The sequence below is a fragment of the Heterocephalus glaber genome, unplaced genomic scaffold, assembly GCF_053883595.1.
Source record: "Heterocephalus glaber isolate CG9 unplaced genomic scaffold, H.glaber_assembly_v1.0 deba00001504, whole genome shotgun sequence".
Lineage (NCBI taxonomy): Eukaryota > Metazoa > Chordata > Mammalia > Rodentia > Bathyergidae > Heterocephalus > Heterocephalus glaber.
The window spans coordinates 62343473-62363283 of NW_028258324.1; the positions used below are offsets into that span (position 1 = coordinate 62343473).

The window sequence follows — 19811 nt, forward strand, 5'->3', positions numbered from 1 at the left end:
TTGGCCCTCTACGGGTGACAAATTTATCTTTAGCAGACATACCTTTCTCATGGCCTTAGACCGCGCAGGCAATTTTAATTGAACTGAAGTGAGGATATTCTGAAGATTGTATGCTGAGGATCGCAGCACTGAAACATGTTTGTCATCATTTCCTTGGTTCTGGGCCTGACACCCATGATAGGTGTCCCACTGTTTCAGCAATCAAGCCCGAGAAGCTGGGAGTCAGGGACCAGAGAGGTGACATTCCACAGCTGGGAATGGGAGAGAAATGACATTCCAGATTGAGAAAGGAACTGGGTTATGTGACACCGCAGCTCTCTGGCATGGTGGTCAGGACACTTAGCCCCTCGGGTCCCCTCAGAGCTATCTCATGCCACTGCTCAGTGGGCAGAAACATTGTTAATACAAAGTGGGGTGCAGCTGTCTTCGAGACTATTTCTCCTGTGCATGTTTTTTGTAAAGTAGTATACACAACGGGGAAATCAGCTATTTGCACAGTGGTCACTGTGGACTCTTACCTTTTAGAACAGAATGGAAGCCTAGGTAGCAGATACCCAGCAGTTTGCTCCTGCCAGCCCCAGGCTCCTGCTTGAGCTCTCTGAATTTGGGAAAGTCAGCCTTACTCTTAGCATGTCCTCACGTTTGGAGACAGATTCCGGAGAGGAAGAAAAAGAAAAAAAATATGCAAGCATACATTCAAGAAAAGCTGGCTTTAAGGGTGAACTTAAATGTAATGCAAACGATGAGATCACTGGACATTCTCTAGTGACCAAAGTCACAGAGCAGCACCTGGAGGCTGTTTATGAAACAAACTTGAGCAGACACACTTTTTCTCAGGAGACTTCTTTACTATCAGTGCTCCAGAAGAAAATACAGTAAAATTTGGACCAAGTTTGTTGAGCTAGGAAGAAGAAAAGTAAGGATTTATCAATTTCCATCTTCTTCCTCCCTGTATTTTTTCTTCCCTCTGTCATTTCTGTTTTCCCTCCCTCCCTTATTCTCTCCCTCCTTCTTTCTTTCCTTCTTTCTCTCTTTCTTTTCCTTTAGTAAGTCATTCATTTATTTATTAATTTAGCAAAAATTTATCATATGCCCAGTACATGCAGATAATATATGTGGTGCTGGGAAAAATGTGTTAAAGGGAACAAACTTGAGTGCATCCTAATTTGACAGAACTTAAATTTATTTTTATGCATTGAAGGGTGTAAGGAGAAAAGAGAAAACAGAAAAACAACCCAAAAACCACAAACTGTAAATTGTGACAATGTTACACAGTATTATAAAGGGTGCAGGAGATCAAGGGCTTAGTTACATAGGGTGATTGGCTAAGTCCTCTCTGAGAAGCATATACCTAAAGCTACTTGAAAAGATAAGAAGTAGTCAGCCACGGAAAGTTGGTGAGGCAGGAGAGAGCTTGGTGAACTCAAGGAAATGGAAATAATTCTCAAGGCTTTTGCAGAGTGAGCTAGAGGAAGACTGGCCCAAGAGAAGGTCAGAAGGGACAGGAAGGGGAGGCCAGGTGGGCAGTTTGCTTCTGTCCTGCACCTCAGTTTCCTGATCTGTGAAGTGAGTTGCTGAACTGAATTGTGACCACTACTGACCATAGTGGTTGTATCTGCTACTTTTTATCACCATAACAAAATACCTGTGGCAAGATGTGTTTGAAGAAAAAGATTTATTTAGCTAATAGTTTCAGAGGCTGAGCGTACAAGCAGCATGGCACAGGCCTGGAGAAGGTCTCGGGGCAGATGGCAGGAATGTGCACAAGAGGAAGGGATGGCGAGTTATACAGGAAGCTGGCGATCAACTTCCGGACCAGGCTCAGGCTTTTAGAGCACCTCAGTCTGTCCAGGATTTAGTGCAGGAGACCAGTGTCTATTCCAAGGTCAGGGCTCCCAGTGACCCAAGGACCTCCCAGTAGGCCTGACCTCAAAGGCTCCACCCCTCCCAGCACTGCCATCCCCGGGGACCAACTCCTCAACCAATGAGCCCTGGAGCTCAAAGAACATTCAGACCACAGTGATATATGTGCACCCATGTTCATAGCAGCACAGTTTGTAATAGCTAAAACTTGGAAACAGCCCAATTGCCCATCAACTGGAGACTGGATAAAGAAAATGTGTGTGTTTTTTAAAAATAAAATGGAGTACTACTCAGCCTTAAAAAATGAGAAATTAGAGACATTTATAGCTAAATGGACACACATTGAGGGCATACTCTTAAGTGAAATAAATAGGACACACATGTATAAATACCGAATAGTTTCTCTAGTGTGAGAAACTGAAATAAGGACTAAAAGGTATAATAGATAATGTGAACTAGGAAGAAAAGGGGCAAAGGGGAAGGGGAAGTGGGAGGGGTAGGGGAAAGGAAAGAAGGGAATGGAATTAATATGAGAAAATGAAAAAATGGAAGCAAAATCTTTGTAAATAGGGAGGCATGGAGGGGTTGAAGGGAGGGCAGGGGAATGGGGAAAAAATAAGAAAGAAGAGAGATTACGTAAAGGTGCAAATGTCCAGAGATGAATGTCATCATATTGTATACCTAAAATGCGCCAATAAAACAAAAAAAATTTAAAAAATTTAAAAAAGGAACATTCAGTCCACAGCCGTGTTCATATTACGTGTGAATCTCTTCCTTCATAGATTTAAAAATTAAAATTTTCTAGTTCTCTGGTACTGAAGATGCCAAAAATACCCCTGGACATTCCGAATGTCCCTTGGGAGACAAGTCACCCAGGCTGGGATCTACTTGCCTGCAGAGTGAGGCTGTGGCTCCAATGAGCAGCCCAGTCAGTGAGATGGGAGGAGGAACTGACGTGTGGCCTGAGCGTGGGAGAATAAAGAATGACAAGACCCATGGGAAACAGAAGCGGTCTTTCAGAATGGGGTATCTCTTACTGGCTCTGTCTGATTCATTCTTTTTTTTTTTTTTGTTTTCCCTTAAGGCTTCAGGTGCTCACAATTTGATAGACTATAATCTTTGGTTCAAGACACACTGGTATTATTGGCCTGTGTTGCATTGTAATAACTACAGTATTTAATTGGTTCCTTATACTCATTTGATGACCCCACATGAAAAAGCAAAAGCTAGGGCCTTAGCTGTGATCTGCACTTAATGGGATGACCTGCCGCTCTGCTCCCTTCCCCTCATAGAAGCAGCCTTGTGCCGAATCCTATATTCATCTTTCCCTTACTTCCTTTTCTACATAGTTTTCTTTTATCTCCATGTGTCCTGAAATAGCTTTTAAATTTAACTTGCTTTTTGAGTTTATATTTTAAAAAAGGTTATAAAAAAGGTTATAAAAAGGTTATATATAAAAAAGGTTTATATTAAAGAAAAAAGTTGTCCTTTGCCATGACTGCTTTCAGTGCCTGTTCTATTACCAAGATTCACCCGTGTTGCTGGGTGGTGCTGGAGCTCACATGTTTGACGTGTAGTCTAAAATCCCATTGTTCAGACAGACCGTAGGGTACAAAATCTTCTTTCACTGCATGGAATTTGGTTTATTTCCGGGATGATTTTGTATTTGCCTTTTTGTGTTCTTTAGGTGATTCTTGCAGTGTAAGAATGTGGAGACAATATTGTCACAATTTATGATTTATTTGGAAGAAAAAATAGAGGTCATAATCTTTTGTGAAAATAAATGTGGAGGAACAATTTAAAGTTCTGAGAAATACTTACCAGGTGGACAAGAGGGCTGCCTGCAATTCTTTATCATTGAGTCTTTAGGTTTCTGGATTAGGGGATTCAGGCTGAGTATTTCTTACCTGACTCTCAAAGTCCAATTAACTCAAAAGTGTAGGAATCTCTCCTTCATGCTAAACAGTGGCAAACAAGAAACTACTGAGGCAGAAATTTTAATAGTTATTAAGATGGAGGTAGACAGTCAGGTAAATTGCATTCATTTAGCGCAATTTGTTGTAATGCATGGAAATTACAGTGAAGCATTCTTTTCATACTCAACATTGGAAATAGGTAAAAGAAATTATCTTCAGGGAGGTAAACTTTTAAAAATGGAAACTATTTAAAACTTTCAAATATTTAATGACACTTGTAGAGAAATGCAAAATTGTCTTCTGGAGACTGAATCCTCCCCAGGCCAAGAAGATTTGACTGTAATTTGATTGAATGAATTAATTTGTGGAAGAAAGACACATAGCGTTGGGGAGAAATGGTCAGAGAAGATATCAGAGCCCGTTTCAAGCACTATGCTTGCATCTGGCCCTGAGGGCAGGACAGTCCCGATGGCGACACAGTGCTGCTGGAGGGAGGATGTGCTCTTCATACCAACACACATACAGGGTGGTTGAAAAATACCAGGCATGTTTAAATTTTCAAAATTTATTATGGTGAGAGACACATTACCATTAATCCTCCTCAAAATATTCCTCGCCATTTGTAAAACATGACAGTGAATTCCTATCCACCGCATCCACTGGATCTGGTGCCTTGTGACTTCTGGCCCTTCCTCAAAGTCAAAATGACCTTGAAGGGTGGATGTTTTGAATCAATTCAGGACACCAAGGAAGCCACACCAGCACATGTAATGACACTCAGGAAAGAGGACTTCAAGAATGGCCTCAGAATGTGGCAAGATGATGGGAAAAGTGTGTTGGAAACAAGGGGGATTCATGGCAATGTGTCTTTTATTGCCGCAAATTCTTTGTTTTAAATGTAAGCATCCACTGTGGTTTTTGTGTTGCACCTCATATTTATCTGGTTGGTGTGACAGTTACACTCATTTCCCTCTCTCACTGTACGCATGCCTCTGAGATTTGCTTCTCTGGAGCCTTCCTGGTGAGACATGTCCTGCTGGCACTTTCTGGGACTAGGAGGCTGAGAGCCACTCTCAGGATGTAGAGGTCGCCATGCAATGATATCACCCTAGACAGCTCCTTCGGAGACAGCCACTGTCTTGTCCCAGTTCTCACCCTTACCTGTATTTCCAGGTTCTTGTGTCTTCACACTTCTGTAGTCACCAAGTTCTTACCTGATGTCAGGCCCTAAGTTAAACTATTGAGAATAAATTCTGAAAGATCTGCTTGATTCAGCCTCATGACCTTTCTCAACCAGGGCCTTGTGGAAAGCCTGGAAATCTTCCTCCTACTCCAAATGTTTATGGAGATGGTCGTGTGTGTGTGTGTGTGTGTGTGTGTGTGTGTGTGTTTCTGAGGAGAAGGTCTTTAGATTTTGGTTCTCTATTAACCTTTTGTTGACTAGGAAAGTTTAAACTGTTGTTTTAGGGAACCTCGTTTGGCTTCTGAGCTTAGTGGCACTGTAGGGGAGAAGCCCTAGACACCTGGAAGCCAGAGTTGACTTAAGAATGAAAGAGACCTGGCTGCTCAGAGAGGGAAGAACAGAATGTGTAGGCAGGAGACGGATAAAGGGGCACTTTGCTGTTCCGTAATGCACATAGCTTACCACAAGTTTAATTATTTGTGTAATAGTCTTTTAATATTTTTCTCATGTTCTTGTTTTGGCTCATTGATCCCTTTTTGTGGGAGGTAAGAGTTGGTGGAGTGCAGGGTGGCAGGTAGGGTTCTCTCAAGCATCAGGGACACGGAGGACACTCTAGAAATGTAGGCAGCAAATTGCTGCCAGTTGATAATAATGGGACCATATTAATTTTTGCAATTTGAAACCCATGCCTGTTAATAGTTCCTGCTATGCAGTTCACTTTGAGTCAGCACAATTCGACTCACTGCAGTAAGGAATAATTGAACATTCCTTGTCCACATTTTTCATCCTTTCTGCAGAAAATTCAGCAGGGTTATGGGTTAGGAGCCACTGAATGGACTTGTAGTGTACACCATCCAGAGAGCCAGGGAGCTTTCAGAGTAGTGACACTGAGGTCTAACAGAAAGTGGTTTGCTTGCCTTGCCTGGGACACTCTTGTCTATTGTTATTCCAGTGTTATTATTGATTGGATTCAGATGACAATTTGTAAAGTCACTTTTCTCTATAAGCTGTTCATTTCTCTTTGCTAAATTTTATCTCTGTGTCTCTCTTCCCCACTAAACTAATGGACTCCTTAATGCTAGAGATATTGTCTCATTTATTTCTGGGTCTAGAACATGGCTCCATTTAGCAGGAGCTTAATAAACATTTAGTAAATTAAACTGAAATTAGAAATAGGAAGAAGAGCTGTAGAGTACAACTGGCCAGCTCCCATAATTATCTTCCTGAATTATAGATGTCTACACTGGAAGCCCAGTTTTGAGTTACTTATAAGCTTTGAACCTTGGGAAACTTAGTGAATAGTTTTTAACTAATTGGGAGAGTATGTGTAAAGTGCTTGGTGAAGCACTTTTAAGTGCCCCATAAATGTTAGCTGCTGGCATTGTTATCGATAATAATTAGTTACAAATAATAACTGTTATTATATATAGTAACTTTGAACTTCAGTTTTCTTAACTGGAGAATGAAGACAATGATTTCTGTTTCTTTTATCTTAATAATGAACATGGAGATAATTTGGATATAGAGGTCTCTGACTGTACAGGCCATAAAGAAGGCATGCTAACAGAGAGGTTCGCATAACAGAACAGAGTAGCTTGGGCCAGCTACATGGGACTCAACTGGATGGAAATATAAGAAAACTGTTAAATGTATATTTTTTAAAAAATAAGAAAATGATGAGGTTTGGGAGCGGGGAGAAGTTGATCTGTGCTAAAGTGTAGAAACAGAAAAGCAAATGGAACAGATGGTGGCTGGACTCAGGACAGGGACATTAAGAGCTGAACCTGTTGTGCGTGTGGCAGGTGGGATGTGAGAGCAGAGCTATTCCAGCCTTGGCATCTGGAAAGCAATGGGGTGAGCTTGGGGCCAAAGAGTACTCATGTCAGGGTGGACATTCTGCTTTGCACAATAAGTCCAGGGCTTGTATTTCTGAGTTAATGTGAACATTTTATAAAAGTTACACCCGATGTAGATAGTGTCTCAGGATACCTTTCAGTTCCTGTAGTTCTGCAAATAATAGAAAGTCGCCTAATAATTACACGTGTAAGCAGCCTTCAGCCGCAGGTCAGGGAAACTTTTCTGGTAATGTAGTCTTTATCAGATGAGACAGAGAAGTGAGTGGGTGTAAAGTCTTCTGTTCAACTCCCTTGTTATCCACTGTCCACACTAGGAATCCTTGGCTCTACTGCCCAATAAACCAGGGGCTGGAATTTCAGCGCTCCACTAGGGAAGTGGGATCAATTGCACAGCAGCTGCTCCTGTAGCCCTTGCACATGGCCATTGACTGAGAGCTCCCAGCAGCCCTGTAAGGCGAGGGCATCACTACTCCCATTTTACAGATGACAAACTGAGGAACAAAGAGGTTAAATAGCTTAGTGAAGGTCACACACCCAGTGAAAGAGCTAGTATCTGTCCTTTTAACTGTGACATTCTATGACTTCTTAGTTTTAGCCATTGTAATCAGCAAAAAGTATAAGTCATGATCAAAATATATGGTGTAAATTTACATTAAAAGTTTATTACAGTAAAAGATATATTGCCATTCATTCCCCTCAAAATACTCCCTGCAGTATTGCCAGTTTGTGATGCAGTTCTGGAGTCCTCTTTCATGAGTGTCTTTACAAGATGTGGTGAAAATTCAGTGAATGCTGCTGCCAAGTGCCATCCAACAGAAAGGCAGGCTGGTAAAAACATGACAGTGTGTTCTCATCCACCTTATTCATGAGAACTGGCCTTATGTGATCTCTGGCTCTTCCCCAAAGTCTAAGTGATCTTGAAAAGCAAACATTTTGAGTCGATTCAAGACATCAAGGCAGCCACGACAGCAAAACCAAAGACAGTCACGAGAGAGGAGTCCCAGAACTGCTTTAGAAAGTGGCAAGGACAATGGGATAAGTGCGTTGGAAGAAAGGGGGAGTGTTTTGAGGAGGACTCATAGTAATGTGTTCTCTTACTATAATTTAAAAAAAGGTAAACAACTTCCATAGTTTTCAACTTCACCCAGTGTATAGGACTTTGTGAGTTGCAGTGGGGGATGGAAGCCATAATCTTTAGGGGCTCATTTTCTATTCTGGCCCAGACTTTTCTTGGAAGGAAGAAGTCTGTCTGGATTATACATGTATTAGAAGTGGGACTCCTATCTTGTTCAAATTTATACTCTGTAGGATAAAATAATATCTTCTCATGACACATAGCAGGTGCTCAAGAGCGTGAGGTGAAATAAACCAAGAAGTCCCTGTGGGTTTCACACTTCATATAAGATTTGTTTTGTTACTGAACAAGGGAAGATTACAGAAACCTATAGCTCTACCTTAAACACCCAAAGGCAGGTTGATTGTTACTCCTTTCATGATCAAATTCTTTCACCAAATCCTGTCTCCAACTCAAGGCCTGGTTGTAGTCCCTCCTGTGCATGTCCCTGGTCCTAGTTAAGGGAATCATTTGGTCACGCATCAGCTAGCCTTCCTGTCACATGGCTCACATGGCTAATGGTCATGCCTATTAGGCTATGAATCAAATTCAAGCATTGGTGGCTGACAGACTCGGATTTGGACCTTAGCAGTAGAACTTCTAGCTGGGTGGCCTTGGACAAGTGATTCCATTCAGTTGTTTTGAGCTCAGTCTCATTGTTAGTGAAATGAGGGTAATGTTATCTCACTTTAGGGATGTTAAGGACAGGGATGATTGGGGGACTTAGAGAAACCCATATATCTGAACACCTAGCGCTTGACCCAGGGTAGCTGACTGCTCAAGCTTTGGAACTGACTTTCCTGGCTAAACTGCTCTTTCTTGGAGGTCTGGGTCAACTCTGAAACTTCTCTGTCAGGGATCCTACTACTCTTTCCATCTCCCATCATGATTGCTCCACACTCTTATCTACTCTTTTCCTCTGCCCCCAGTGCATTGCTTAAAATCAGCCTTTGTTCATCAGTTGCACTTAACCAATATCTGGATTCACTGTGATTCTGTTTCAGGAAATATTTGGCTATCGGACTTGCAGCTGCCGGAAAGCCCTCTGTCTTGCTGGATCCATCTTGTCCTTGGGTGTCCTCCCCTTGGTGTTTTACTGGAGACCGGCATGGCACGTTTGGGGAAACTGTGTCCCATGTTCCTTGCAAGAAGCAGACACAGTTTTACTGAGGACCACAGTAAGTATGCTCCTGGTTTTGCAGCTGATGGCCCCTTTCTGGACATCGTGTTGGGGAATGACCCTGGAAGATGTGCACAAGACAGGTGGCAGGTGGTGGCCCCGCCTCAGGGTCTGTCATAGCCTTCCGTTTTACCAAGAGTAGCGTGATTTTTGTATGCTGCCATTTGTTTAAGAAGACCTATGTCACAGGATATTCCTCTTAAAATTTTGACCTTTTTGAATGTTAGAGCAGAGAATAACCATGACAACAGCTAAAAGTAATAAGTAGTGTGAAGTAGTTAAATCAGGCCACAAGTCGCAGAATTCACACTGGCCCTCACCTTAGAGGCTTTTTATCCATGTCTAGTCGCCCCACTGGTGTGATCCCAGAGGAAGGGGAGCGGGATTTGGGACAGAGATGGGAGGATCCCCCTGATGATGATGCCATCTCCTCCTGCTGATTTGAGAAAACCGTGGTTATTGCTGGGGATATGTTGCATTCTGCAGATATACTGGGATAAAAAAGTAGCCATCTTGTCCCCAAGGTCATTGCCCCTCTGGTAAACTGAACTAACTGGTGAGTTTCTCTGTATGTGCTCCCAATCCACTCAGACAACGTGAGCCATTTCTGCAGGCAGGTAAATTCCACATGGGAAGTGACTTTCTAACTTAATTGCTGTACCCCGAGTTCCAGGGGTTCCATTAATAAGAGGTGGTTCTCAGGCTGACCTCCCTGTTTCTCCTGGAGAGAATGAAAGGGCAGTCTCATGGAGCATTCCTTTCTGTCTGACTTACTCAGTGGTTCTGATAAGGCATCAAATGACCTTGGCACCACATGACCTAGAGTGACAACCAGATTCTTGATAAATAAACCTGTGTTAGGAATTTAAGGGCTTTTTTTGTATGTATAGCAATCCTTACAGATAAACATTTACTTAATGCAGTAAGGGAGAAGGATAGCAGCAAGATTACAGTGGTCAAAAAAAGTCTGTATTGCAATCTGATTTCTAACAAAGCTCAGACTAACGTTCAACCAAATTTGGAGTTGTATGGAATTTGTCTTTGTTGACTTGTTTCTATGGGGCCAACTCCACTCCTCATTTTGGATCCTGGTTCCTTCAAGAGCTACACGTCTTTTTTTCCAGTACCAGGAATTGAACTCAGGACCTTGCACTTGTCAGGCAGGTGTGATGCCACTGAGTCACATCCCTGGCCCTCAAGAGCTACCTGTTCTATGTTTTAGGAAACAGAGCTGACATGTGACCCTGATACCATTCTATGTTTCAGGAAATAGTGGACATGTGAACCTGATCCATGTGATAGCTACTACCCTTACAGACTCATTACTTTGGCAAAATACTATTATTTTTGTGTATATCATTTTATTCCTTTTCTCTTCTACTCTTGGCCAGGGTGATTGATGTTCTTGATACATTAACCACATACACCCAATGTTGCTCAGCTGAAAATGGTCAACATTAGTTAGAATGTTTGATTTAGCTATGTGACACATAGAGAAAGCTCTAGCATTGGAGAACTCATGCACTAATTATTATCTCAGTACCAATGGGGCATATTGGCCAAAAAGGGGGACAGAGAAACAGAACTCTTATGAAAAGTCAAAAGCAATGTTTGTGTTTACAACAACCAAAAAAAAAAAAAGAAATCCAGAATAATTCAACATATAGTTTTTGAGAAATCAGATTTTTTGGGTTTGTTTGTTTAGTTGTTTTGTGAGTGGAGGGAGAGCAGTAGATTACCTGGTTCAATGCCTAGGGAAGCAGTGTGCAGTAAAAAGTTAGCCAATGTCTACAGAGTGCCTGCATCCCAGGCACAGCTTTCTTCCCAACGTGTCACACATATTCTCTCATTTAGTCCTCACAAGGACATAGGTGTTGCTTTAGTCTTAATAGAAGAAGGAATAGAGGCAGAAGGGGTTGAGCAGCTTGTCTCTATGGAGTAATGTGTGGGCTCCACCCTCAAGTCCATATATTGAAGCCCTAACCTCCAAAATATTTGCAGGTAGGGCCTTTAAAAGGTAATTTAGGTTAGTGAAGTCATACGTGATGCATGAATCCAACAGGACTCATGTCCATAGAAAGAGAATAACAGATACCAGAAGTGGGAGAACACAGAGCAAAGGCATTGAGGACACAGCAAGAAGGTGGCCTTCTCAAGCCAGGCAGGGAGGTCTCACTAGAAACCAGCCCTGCTGGCTCCCTGATCTTGACCTTCTGGCTTGCAGAACTGCGAAACAATGCAATGTTGTTGATCAAGGCACCCAGACTGTGGGATTCTGCTTGTGGCAGCTCTGGTAGACAAGTGCATTGCCTAAGGCAAGGCAAGAATGGCGCCTGAGACCAAATCCAGCTCCAGTCCTAGAGTCTGGTCACTGGACAGGAAGTGATGAGCTCTTTAGTTTCTACTGTCCTTCAGCTCTCAGTTCTTGTGCTTCTGAACATTTGATTTAACTTTCGGTACCACCATCAGTAAAGTGGAGGACAAATAGTCTCTGTAGAAAGGGCCAAATGTGTGTAAATACTTTCCAAACCATTAAATTACAATGTAAATGGAACAGCATTATAGACATGAATGACCTCAAAACTTTATCTTAGCATAGAGTCATTTCTCAGAGGACAGTTCACAGAACCTCAGAGGTTTCTGGGTGATGTCTGATGAAAATCTATATTGAAATGGAGAGTAGGGAAATGGGCTTTAGAAGAGGAAATGTGTACCTAACCTGATACTAAACTCTCTTGCTTTCTCATCTATGGCACTTTACTTTAGCATTTTTAAAATGAAATAGTAGTAGAAACCACAAAACTATTTATTACAGGTTCAGTTTATTTAATTTAATTAAATACTTATTGAGCACCTACTATGGCCATATGCTAGCTGCTTTAAAGAATGAAAAATAAACCACCAAGCACTGTTTTAAAAATATGTATAATCTCTAGAAGGAAAACGATAGAAAGGAATTAGTACTGTGAGGGGAGAAAAGGGAATATACCACAGAGAGAGTCAGAAGACTTGGGTTCAAATTCTTTGCCTACATGATTTCCTCTCCTGGGATCTGTCCCCACGTGCCTGTCCCCACCAGCCACTGTCACTTTTGACACTTATCTTTTTGAAACTCAGGAAAGGCTGTCCTGATTATATTGACTTCATTAAATCTCTGTTATATATAGTCCTACCATAATCACGAAACTTTCCTAAGTAACACTTTAATAGTTGGATTTTTACATTTATTTGTGTAGTGATCTGATGAGCTCCATGAATCCTGCTTTCATTGATCAATATATTCCCTCCTCATGCCCCTGCCCATAAACTAGCACTGTGCCTGGGATTCACCTGTGCCCATAGTTTATGAAGGAAATAGAAATGCAATGTGGGAACTCCTGGCTTCGACATTCCTAGGTGGTAAAATTACTTGTTCTCTTTGTATTGTCATCCATAAAATGGAGATGATAATACCCATTTTCCAGAGTTATTATCAGGAAATCATGGATGATACTCCATAAAATAAACTACAAAGTGAAGAACATTTTAATACAAGGCAAACTGCAAAGCACCATAGCAGTGAGACACGAAAACAGAGAGCAAAAATTGAATGCAGAGCAGTGTTAACTTCCTCCAGAATGAGGGCAGGAAGTGAATCAACAAAGACTTAATAGAGAAGGTGATGTGTGGCTGAGGAATGAGGAGGTTTTAATAAAGCAACTACTTTCTTCGCCAAGGAGAAAGAGAGAGAGAGAGAGAGAGAAAGAGAGAGAGAGGACTCTGCACTAGAACATCATTTTATAAGGACAAGGATTTTATTGTTTTATTCATAGCTATATTCCCAGTGCCTGTAACAATGTCTGGTCTTTATTTGTACTCAGTAAATACCTACTGAATTAATAAACAAGTGAATGAATATATAAGTAGATGAATAAATAAATGAATGAATAAATGAATAGGAGAGAGGCTATCAGAAGAAACTTTGGGTAAAAGTACAGACAAAACAAAGTATCCTGCTGATGTGCAGGGCATGGGCTGTGAGAGAACAAGCCCCAGGGTTAGCAGGGTCAGGAATCCAGTAAGCAGGGATTCTGCTGCCAGGTGAGGCTCCCTGTGGGCTGGCAGACTTCAGGGTGCCACCTACATGGCTGATTGCAGAGTTTCTAAGTTTGTGAACTGAAGCCCCTAGCTCTGGCATCTTTAACTGAAACTGAAAGGAAAATGCTGCCTGTTAAAACATCACAATGAAGCGGCTTGAGTCAAGCCTCAAATCTAATCATCACAAATTTCTCCACACATCTTGAGTCTCTGACAGCATGCGAAGTACAATGACATTGAAGGAAAAAGAATGTGTTTGTAATTATCACAAAGATGGAAACCATGGAAATCATCAGGAGCATTTAATTCAAATCACCAGTGAATGTAAATCATGTTGTTTGCATAGAAATGTGGCACCACTACAGATATTGGTTAAAATTCAGAAATAGATGAATCATGAATAAAATCCTACTTTAGCATGTATAAAATTTAAACATAATAATTCCTCTTATCTTTTGGTGAAAGATTAAGAAATCCTGTTCTTAGCGCTGCTTAATGAGAAAAGGGAAACTGAAAATAAACTGAATACTAAAGATTTTCAGTAAGTAAATCATGGCCTTTAAAAAAAATGTTAGGAAATCACTACTTAATCAGTATCTGTGCTAATGATCTGTAATCTTACCAGTATGAGATTGATGATAAATACCAAGTGCTGATTTTTTAATAACATGGAGAACAAATACATAGCATATTTTCAGATAGGAGTCACTTAATCCTCCTTAATGGGAAGCTGTTACAGTCCAGTTATAATATAATTCAAATAAAATCTTTTTAAGGTGTTATCTTAATGCAAATAGCAGCAGACTTTTAAACTATTGATGCCCCAAGCTTATTTTTTTTTTATCTAAGCCTCAGATGTAAGAATGTTTGAAATAATTGAGTTCTTGTCTAATTACATAAAGACTCATTTAGAACCTCATTTATTTGGAGGATCTCTGGCAGAGCAGACCCATTTAAAATGACATACAAGAGCAGGTAATTAAAATTAAAGTCAAAATCAAGACAGAGAAGGCAAGATTGGAACCAGTTGAAATTGCTCTGATTATTTCTGGAGGGGCAGCAGAACGTAGGAGAGTCTTTAAAAGATGAAAAGAAAGGAGGATAGAGGAAGGTAGCTCTTGGAGTGAGCTTTTGTGAGGTTTTCTGGTATGTGTCCAATTGCAAAATTGACTGCGTGCAACTAGGAGAGGTCATCTTGGTGGGGACAGATGAGGGCTGGGGACGCAATCATGGGGTGGCTTCCCTCACGTCTGCAGTCCTAGAAGGGCATGCCGGGCCTGCTGGGTGACACAGGTGGGAAGCACATAACCCAGATGACGAGGGCATTAGTCTTAGGTGTGCCTTGAATATAGCAAGTGGTTTTGCATAGAAAACTTTTGGTGCTGCTTGAGCAGTAACACATACATGTGTGCACACTCTTAAAGTGACTTTTGAGAATCCATCTCAGTGTGCAAATGGTTTTTACATACACAGTCTCACCTCATCCTCACAGCAGCCCAAGAAGCAACAAGTACTTTACTACCCCTATTTTATAAGTGAAGTAATTCCAGGTCCTAGACAGTTAAAGAACATATTTAAAGTGCAAGGATTAGAAGTTAAAAAAAGTGGCTCCAAATACCAAAATGTACTACGTCTGTGTGTTGACACTATTTTGATTTTTCACTCTTAGTAGATTTTTCTTTTCCTTTTCTTCCTCTTCCTTTTCCCTGTCTCACCCCCTATTTATTTCATTTCCTCCTTCCCTTTCCATTTCCCTTTCCTCTACCGTTTCCTTTCCTTCCTATCCATGGCTCCGCTCTGCCAGCAGCATTAGAGAACGCAGCTCATCCAGACAGAAGTCTTCAGAGCTGCAGAGTCTGGCCCTGCCTCCAAAGGTGGGGGCTTCTCTGTTTCCAAAGTCCTGCTTCTGTTGCAGCAAAACCATTGCCCTCAGAGCTCTAGTGGAAGTACCTGAAAAGTATAGTTTAACTCTTTTCTTGCTAGAAAGCAAGACCCGCATGGTCCTTAGGTTCACATGAAGGGTTTGCTCTATGAAAAGATCCCCAAGCTATGGTCTTCTGTGAATACTTTTGTTGCCATTTGAGCTCCAGAAACAAATCTTTCTCTACCCCACCATAGCAGGCGCTCAGGTTGTGTGTGGGAGGGCTACCTATTACACTTAGCTCAATCTCGATTATTCCTCTTGAGACTATGTAAATAACTGTTAGTAGGATCGAGTCGCTAATAATATAGGCATTAAGACTGTTTCTAGCAGTTTTTCTCAATGTGTATTCCTGAACCAGAAAGGGATAACAGCAAATGAGCTTAAAGTCCAATAAGTATATACAAGTACCTTCGGTTTAGTGATACCACAAGATAAAAGAAGATGTACATGTGAAGGTCAATTTCAGCTTTTAATACTCACCTGGACTAAGACATTGCAGTTGGACTAAGACATTGGATTAACTTTGGGTTTTGAGAATTTGGAGTTGCAGGGGTCCACTTTGCATTTTCCTTTTAGGCATGACAGTCTGGAGGGCTGTTAGCTGTCACCCTGGGCCAGATGGTGGGTGACAGCTTGATTTTCGGCTGTGCTTGATTCTGTGCTGCCAAGTGAGCAGAGATTGTGAGAAACTGGATGCTATTTGTTACACAGTGAAGAATCCAAGGTGATGTTCACATACAAGCCACAGATGCCATGGGAGAGCTTGTTGCAATAAAGAGGAAGCAGCCAAGATTAGACATGGGGTGATCTGAACTTAGGTCCTAGTTCTACCCCTCCTACCAACATCAGATGGGCTGGAACAATTCTTAGCTTTGCTCATAGTGAGTTTTCTCATCTGAAAAATAGAGATGACACTAATAATGACTTTGGAGAATTGGGACCCGAAAATGAGATAACAGCTAAAATATGATTTTAGAAACTGCTAACTCACCAAATGGAACTTAATAGTCGATAATACTTTCATTCACTTATTCAGAGTACTGTCTCCCTAATTGCCCTTACTTGGTGGCCAAAGGTCTCTTTTACAATTTGCACTCGAGTTTATCGACAAATATGTGCTTTCTCACCACATTTTTAATTGGAACTTTGTTCTTTGATGGTACCAGTTCAGGTTGGATATGAAAATGGCAGTCCAGTCAAAAAAATTTTTTTAGCCAAATGTAGAATAGAGGGTTAGAGAGGACTCCGAGGGGAGCAAACAGGGATGGGAGTGGACAGTCAAATTCCTGCTCTAGTAGTTACTGTGTCATCATTTCATCCTCTATGCAATGGTAGGATAATCAAAATAACAATCTTATGGTGTTTAGTATTAAGTGAAATAATGCATGTGTAACATGCTCTGTGTGGAATGCAGTGACTGTTAAATATTTTTATTACTATTATAATTAGACACTCAAATTCTCCCCATAGCAAAGGCCCCCTCGATGAGGCCAAAGGCAGAGGCACATAACACTCAGCTACATCAAGGTGTGCTCTAGACTTGGTGGCCTACTTTACCGTACCTAGCACATGTCCACTCAGTCTGTGGCTCGGTTATTCGAAATTCAGCCATTTTTAACCACTCTCAGGCTCTGAAAATAACTCCATGCAAGTTTGATTGGATTTTATTTAGTCATCTTGTTCCTTGCACAGGGTAATAACCAATTTCAAATTTCTTAAATTTAATTCATTAGCTTTCAGATTTCTTGTTTCTCCTCTTGTCTCTTTGCTTTGCTTTTCTCTCCCCCACCTCTCCCTCCTGCCCTCCAACCCTACCTCTGTCCCTCCTTCCTTCTCAGGATCTGTGCCAGGCCTGAGTGGAGCACAGTGATGCCTCAGTCACAGTCCCTACCCACAGTTTCAGAGGAGTGGTAGGATACACAGTCAAGGGAAAGTGTGGTAAGACAACTGACAGCTTGGTTTGTAAGGGACATCACTCAGAGCAACTAAGGTGGTTCCCAGGATGTGGCCTTTGAGCTGGACCCTGAAGGATGATTAGGACTTAGCCACGTAAAGACTTAGTGATATAGGAGAAATATAATGCAACCTTCTAGATGTCAGATGTGCTGAGTTCGTGTCCTCTGAATATTGAAGAATGAATTCCAAGGGACAATGGAGGTTAAGAGTAGGAAATGTTTATTGAGAAATAGCTCCTGAGAGACAGGAGGGGTCCCGAAAGTGGACTGCAACCAAGGCCTGTTGTCAGGGGTCATTTATACAACAAAGTCACAATGGGGGCACAACGTGGGTCAGGCTAATCTTAGCCTATAGAATTACAAGTATAGCCACTTAGCTAATATTGATCCAATAGGGAAATGTGTCAAGTAGCAAGGGTACTTGGAAAGAACAAAGGCATTTTAGGGATGGGTCCAGATGCTCTGGTCACCCACCTCAGCAACTAATGCCTATCTGAACTTTCTGGACCAGGTGGTGCTAATTACAGTATAATTCCAAGTTACTGCTTATCCCTTAGGGCCTGCAGGCCTGGCCACTGCATCTCTATCTTGAGGCCTACTCTTCAGATGTGCTTCCAGCCACAATTCTGATGTCTTTAACTTTTGTGCTGACTTCCTTGAGAACCCAGTCCCTCTTTGCATGTTAATTTCTATCTAACTGAGCTGCTTATAGTATTAGGAGAGGGGAGAAGGAGTGTATTTCAGGATATGCAAGCAGCAGGAGCTGCTCTCGAGGAGGGTCAGTAGAAGAGATTTAGTACAACTGTTGCATTTTCTCTTGTTTACTTTTTGCAGAGTCAGCTCAGATACTCTGCAAAGCAAAAGGGGTTATGGGGTTGAGATGATTCCCAGCTCTGACTTGCATTCCCCAAAAGCTGACTTCCTGGGGTTAACTTCTTGTCTTCCTGACTAGCTCCTGATGTCACCAAGCATCCAAGTGGCTCGTATATTTAGTCTATATCCACTCAGATAATAATACTGGTATTGGATCAGTTTTTAAGGGATCACTGGATATCTGGCAACCACTCCCTACTGCTCCTTCCAGCTTTATTCTCTAATGAAGCCCTCAGTGAACTGCAAAGGGAAATAATTTCAATTAGGATCATGCAATAGGCACCTTCCTCAGTATTAGCTTTGCTAACATCTTGACAGTTCCCTTTGAGCACATTCAATCTATGCAGTCAGTGTTTCTCATCCATTCATTTTACTTTCATCCAGTGGGTCTCGTTGCTCTATAACTAGGGGAAGATAAGGAACAATAAAACATGGTCCCTACCTTCAAGGTGATCTAACACTGAGAGAAAACAGAAATGATTAGGAGCACAAGCAAGGAATGGTTAAACTAGCACAGCTATCATTCCTGTTTTATTTTTATTTTTGTCCCAGTGGGAGCTTGTTAAAGGAGTGTCCTAGAAGAGGTGGCATTTGAGATAAGCCTCAAAAGATGGAGAAAATTTAATTAACTTGACTTCCTTATCCTCGGAGATACACTGAAACCTTTGGAATGCTTCTTTTTTCTGCCTATGAAATGTTGCTTCTGGCTATAGCCTCACAAGATGGACAGCAATGGAAGAAATTAGCTCTTATTTGAGATGCTACTTCCCACTCCCCAGCTCTGCTGTATGTATCAGTGCCCCTGTTCACATCCGGGATCCTTAATACATGGTGACAAGCCTTTGTCCCTGAAGATCCTATAGTGAGCTGCCATATTTCATTAGCATGTAAATCTGTCTAGAATATTTACTAACTCCATCAACTCACAGAATTACAATAAAATGATGTTTTCTGGGTTGAGTTTTAGACTAATGATTTTTCTTAACTTCATGGGGTTTTGGTGTCTGTTTCCTCAGGACGAATTCCAGACTTACTCTTGGAAAAAGGTAACATGGGTCCACCTATCAACATTAAGCAGCACATTTGGGCTCACTCCTGGACATCCCCTGATTATAGATGAGGACTGTATCATAAATAGAGCCATCCAAAAGCCAGACCTAAAGGTAAGTGTTAAGTATGGCGATGGGTGATGCCAGAGAAATGTAACTTTTTTCCCTCTTTCCCTCCTCTGATTTCCACTGTGCCAGGCTCTATTGACAGTGGAGAAAACTGTAAAGGACATGAACTTTGGGGTCAGATGGAGCATGCTTCAAATCTCACCTTCATCCTTACAAACAGTGCTACCTTGGGTAATTGTCTTACAGCTGCTGAGCCTCAGTTTTCTCATTTATAAAGTGATAGTAAAGGCTATCTCTAATATTAATTGATTAAATTCAATAAATTAAAGAACGCAAAAACCAATGCAATAGGTACCCAATACCTGTTAGTTCTTAATCGCATCATTCTTGGTATGTATAGCAGAGTTAATCCTATAGTAAAGTTATCACTCGGAACAGTCCCATGGAATTTTCCTGTGTCTACAAAATCACTTTATTTCCAATTTTGCCATTCAAATTCATGTGGGTTACTCTCTTTTTGACACATTAAATTAGTAGCACTTGGATTGTGACTGCTAACATTCATATTAAAAACACATTTTACAAGAGAGAATATTTTCTTTTACTTTTACAGGTGTAGACAGCTGTTTAGTTTTATGAGCTCAAGGTCATGATTTCTAAAGAATGAAAATCAGTTCCTGAACAGTCTCCATTGTCAGTTGCTATCACCCAGTTGTCATTGCTGCCAAAAGATGACAAGACAAAAGAGGTCA

General features: G+C 41.3%; 1 protein-coding gene across 6 annotated transcripts in view; it reads left to right on the top strand.

Moving 5' to 3' along the window:
• The window catches only part of Atp13a4 (ATPase 13A4), a 130058-nt gene that overhangs the window by 33344 nt on the left and 76903 nt on the right, over positions 1–19811 (top strand). For 5 of the 6 annotated variants that reach the window (XM_004834765.3, XM_087186692.1, XM_087186691.1 and 2 more), the window contains exons 2-3: positions 8937–9110; positions 18958–19104. In XM_004834765.3, coding sequence (XP_004834822.1) covers positions 8937–9110; positions 18958–19104 — 321 coding nt within the window. Of the gene's footprint in view, positions 1–8936; positions 9111–18957; positions 19105–19811 lie in introns of those variants that run through there. The other variant, XM_087186693.1, reaches the window with a different exon arrangement.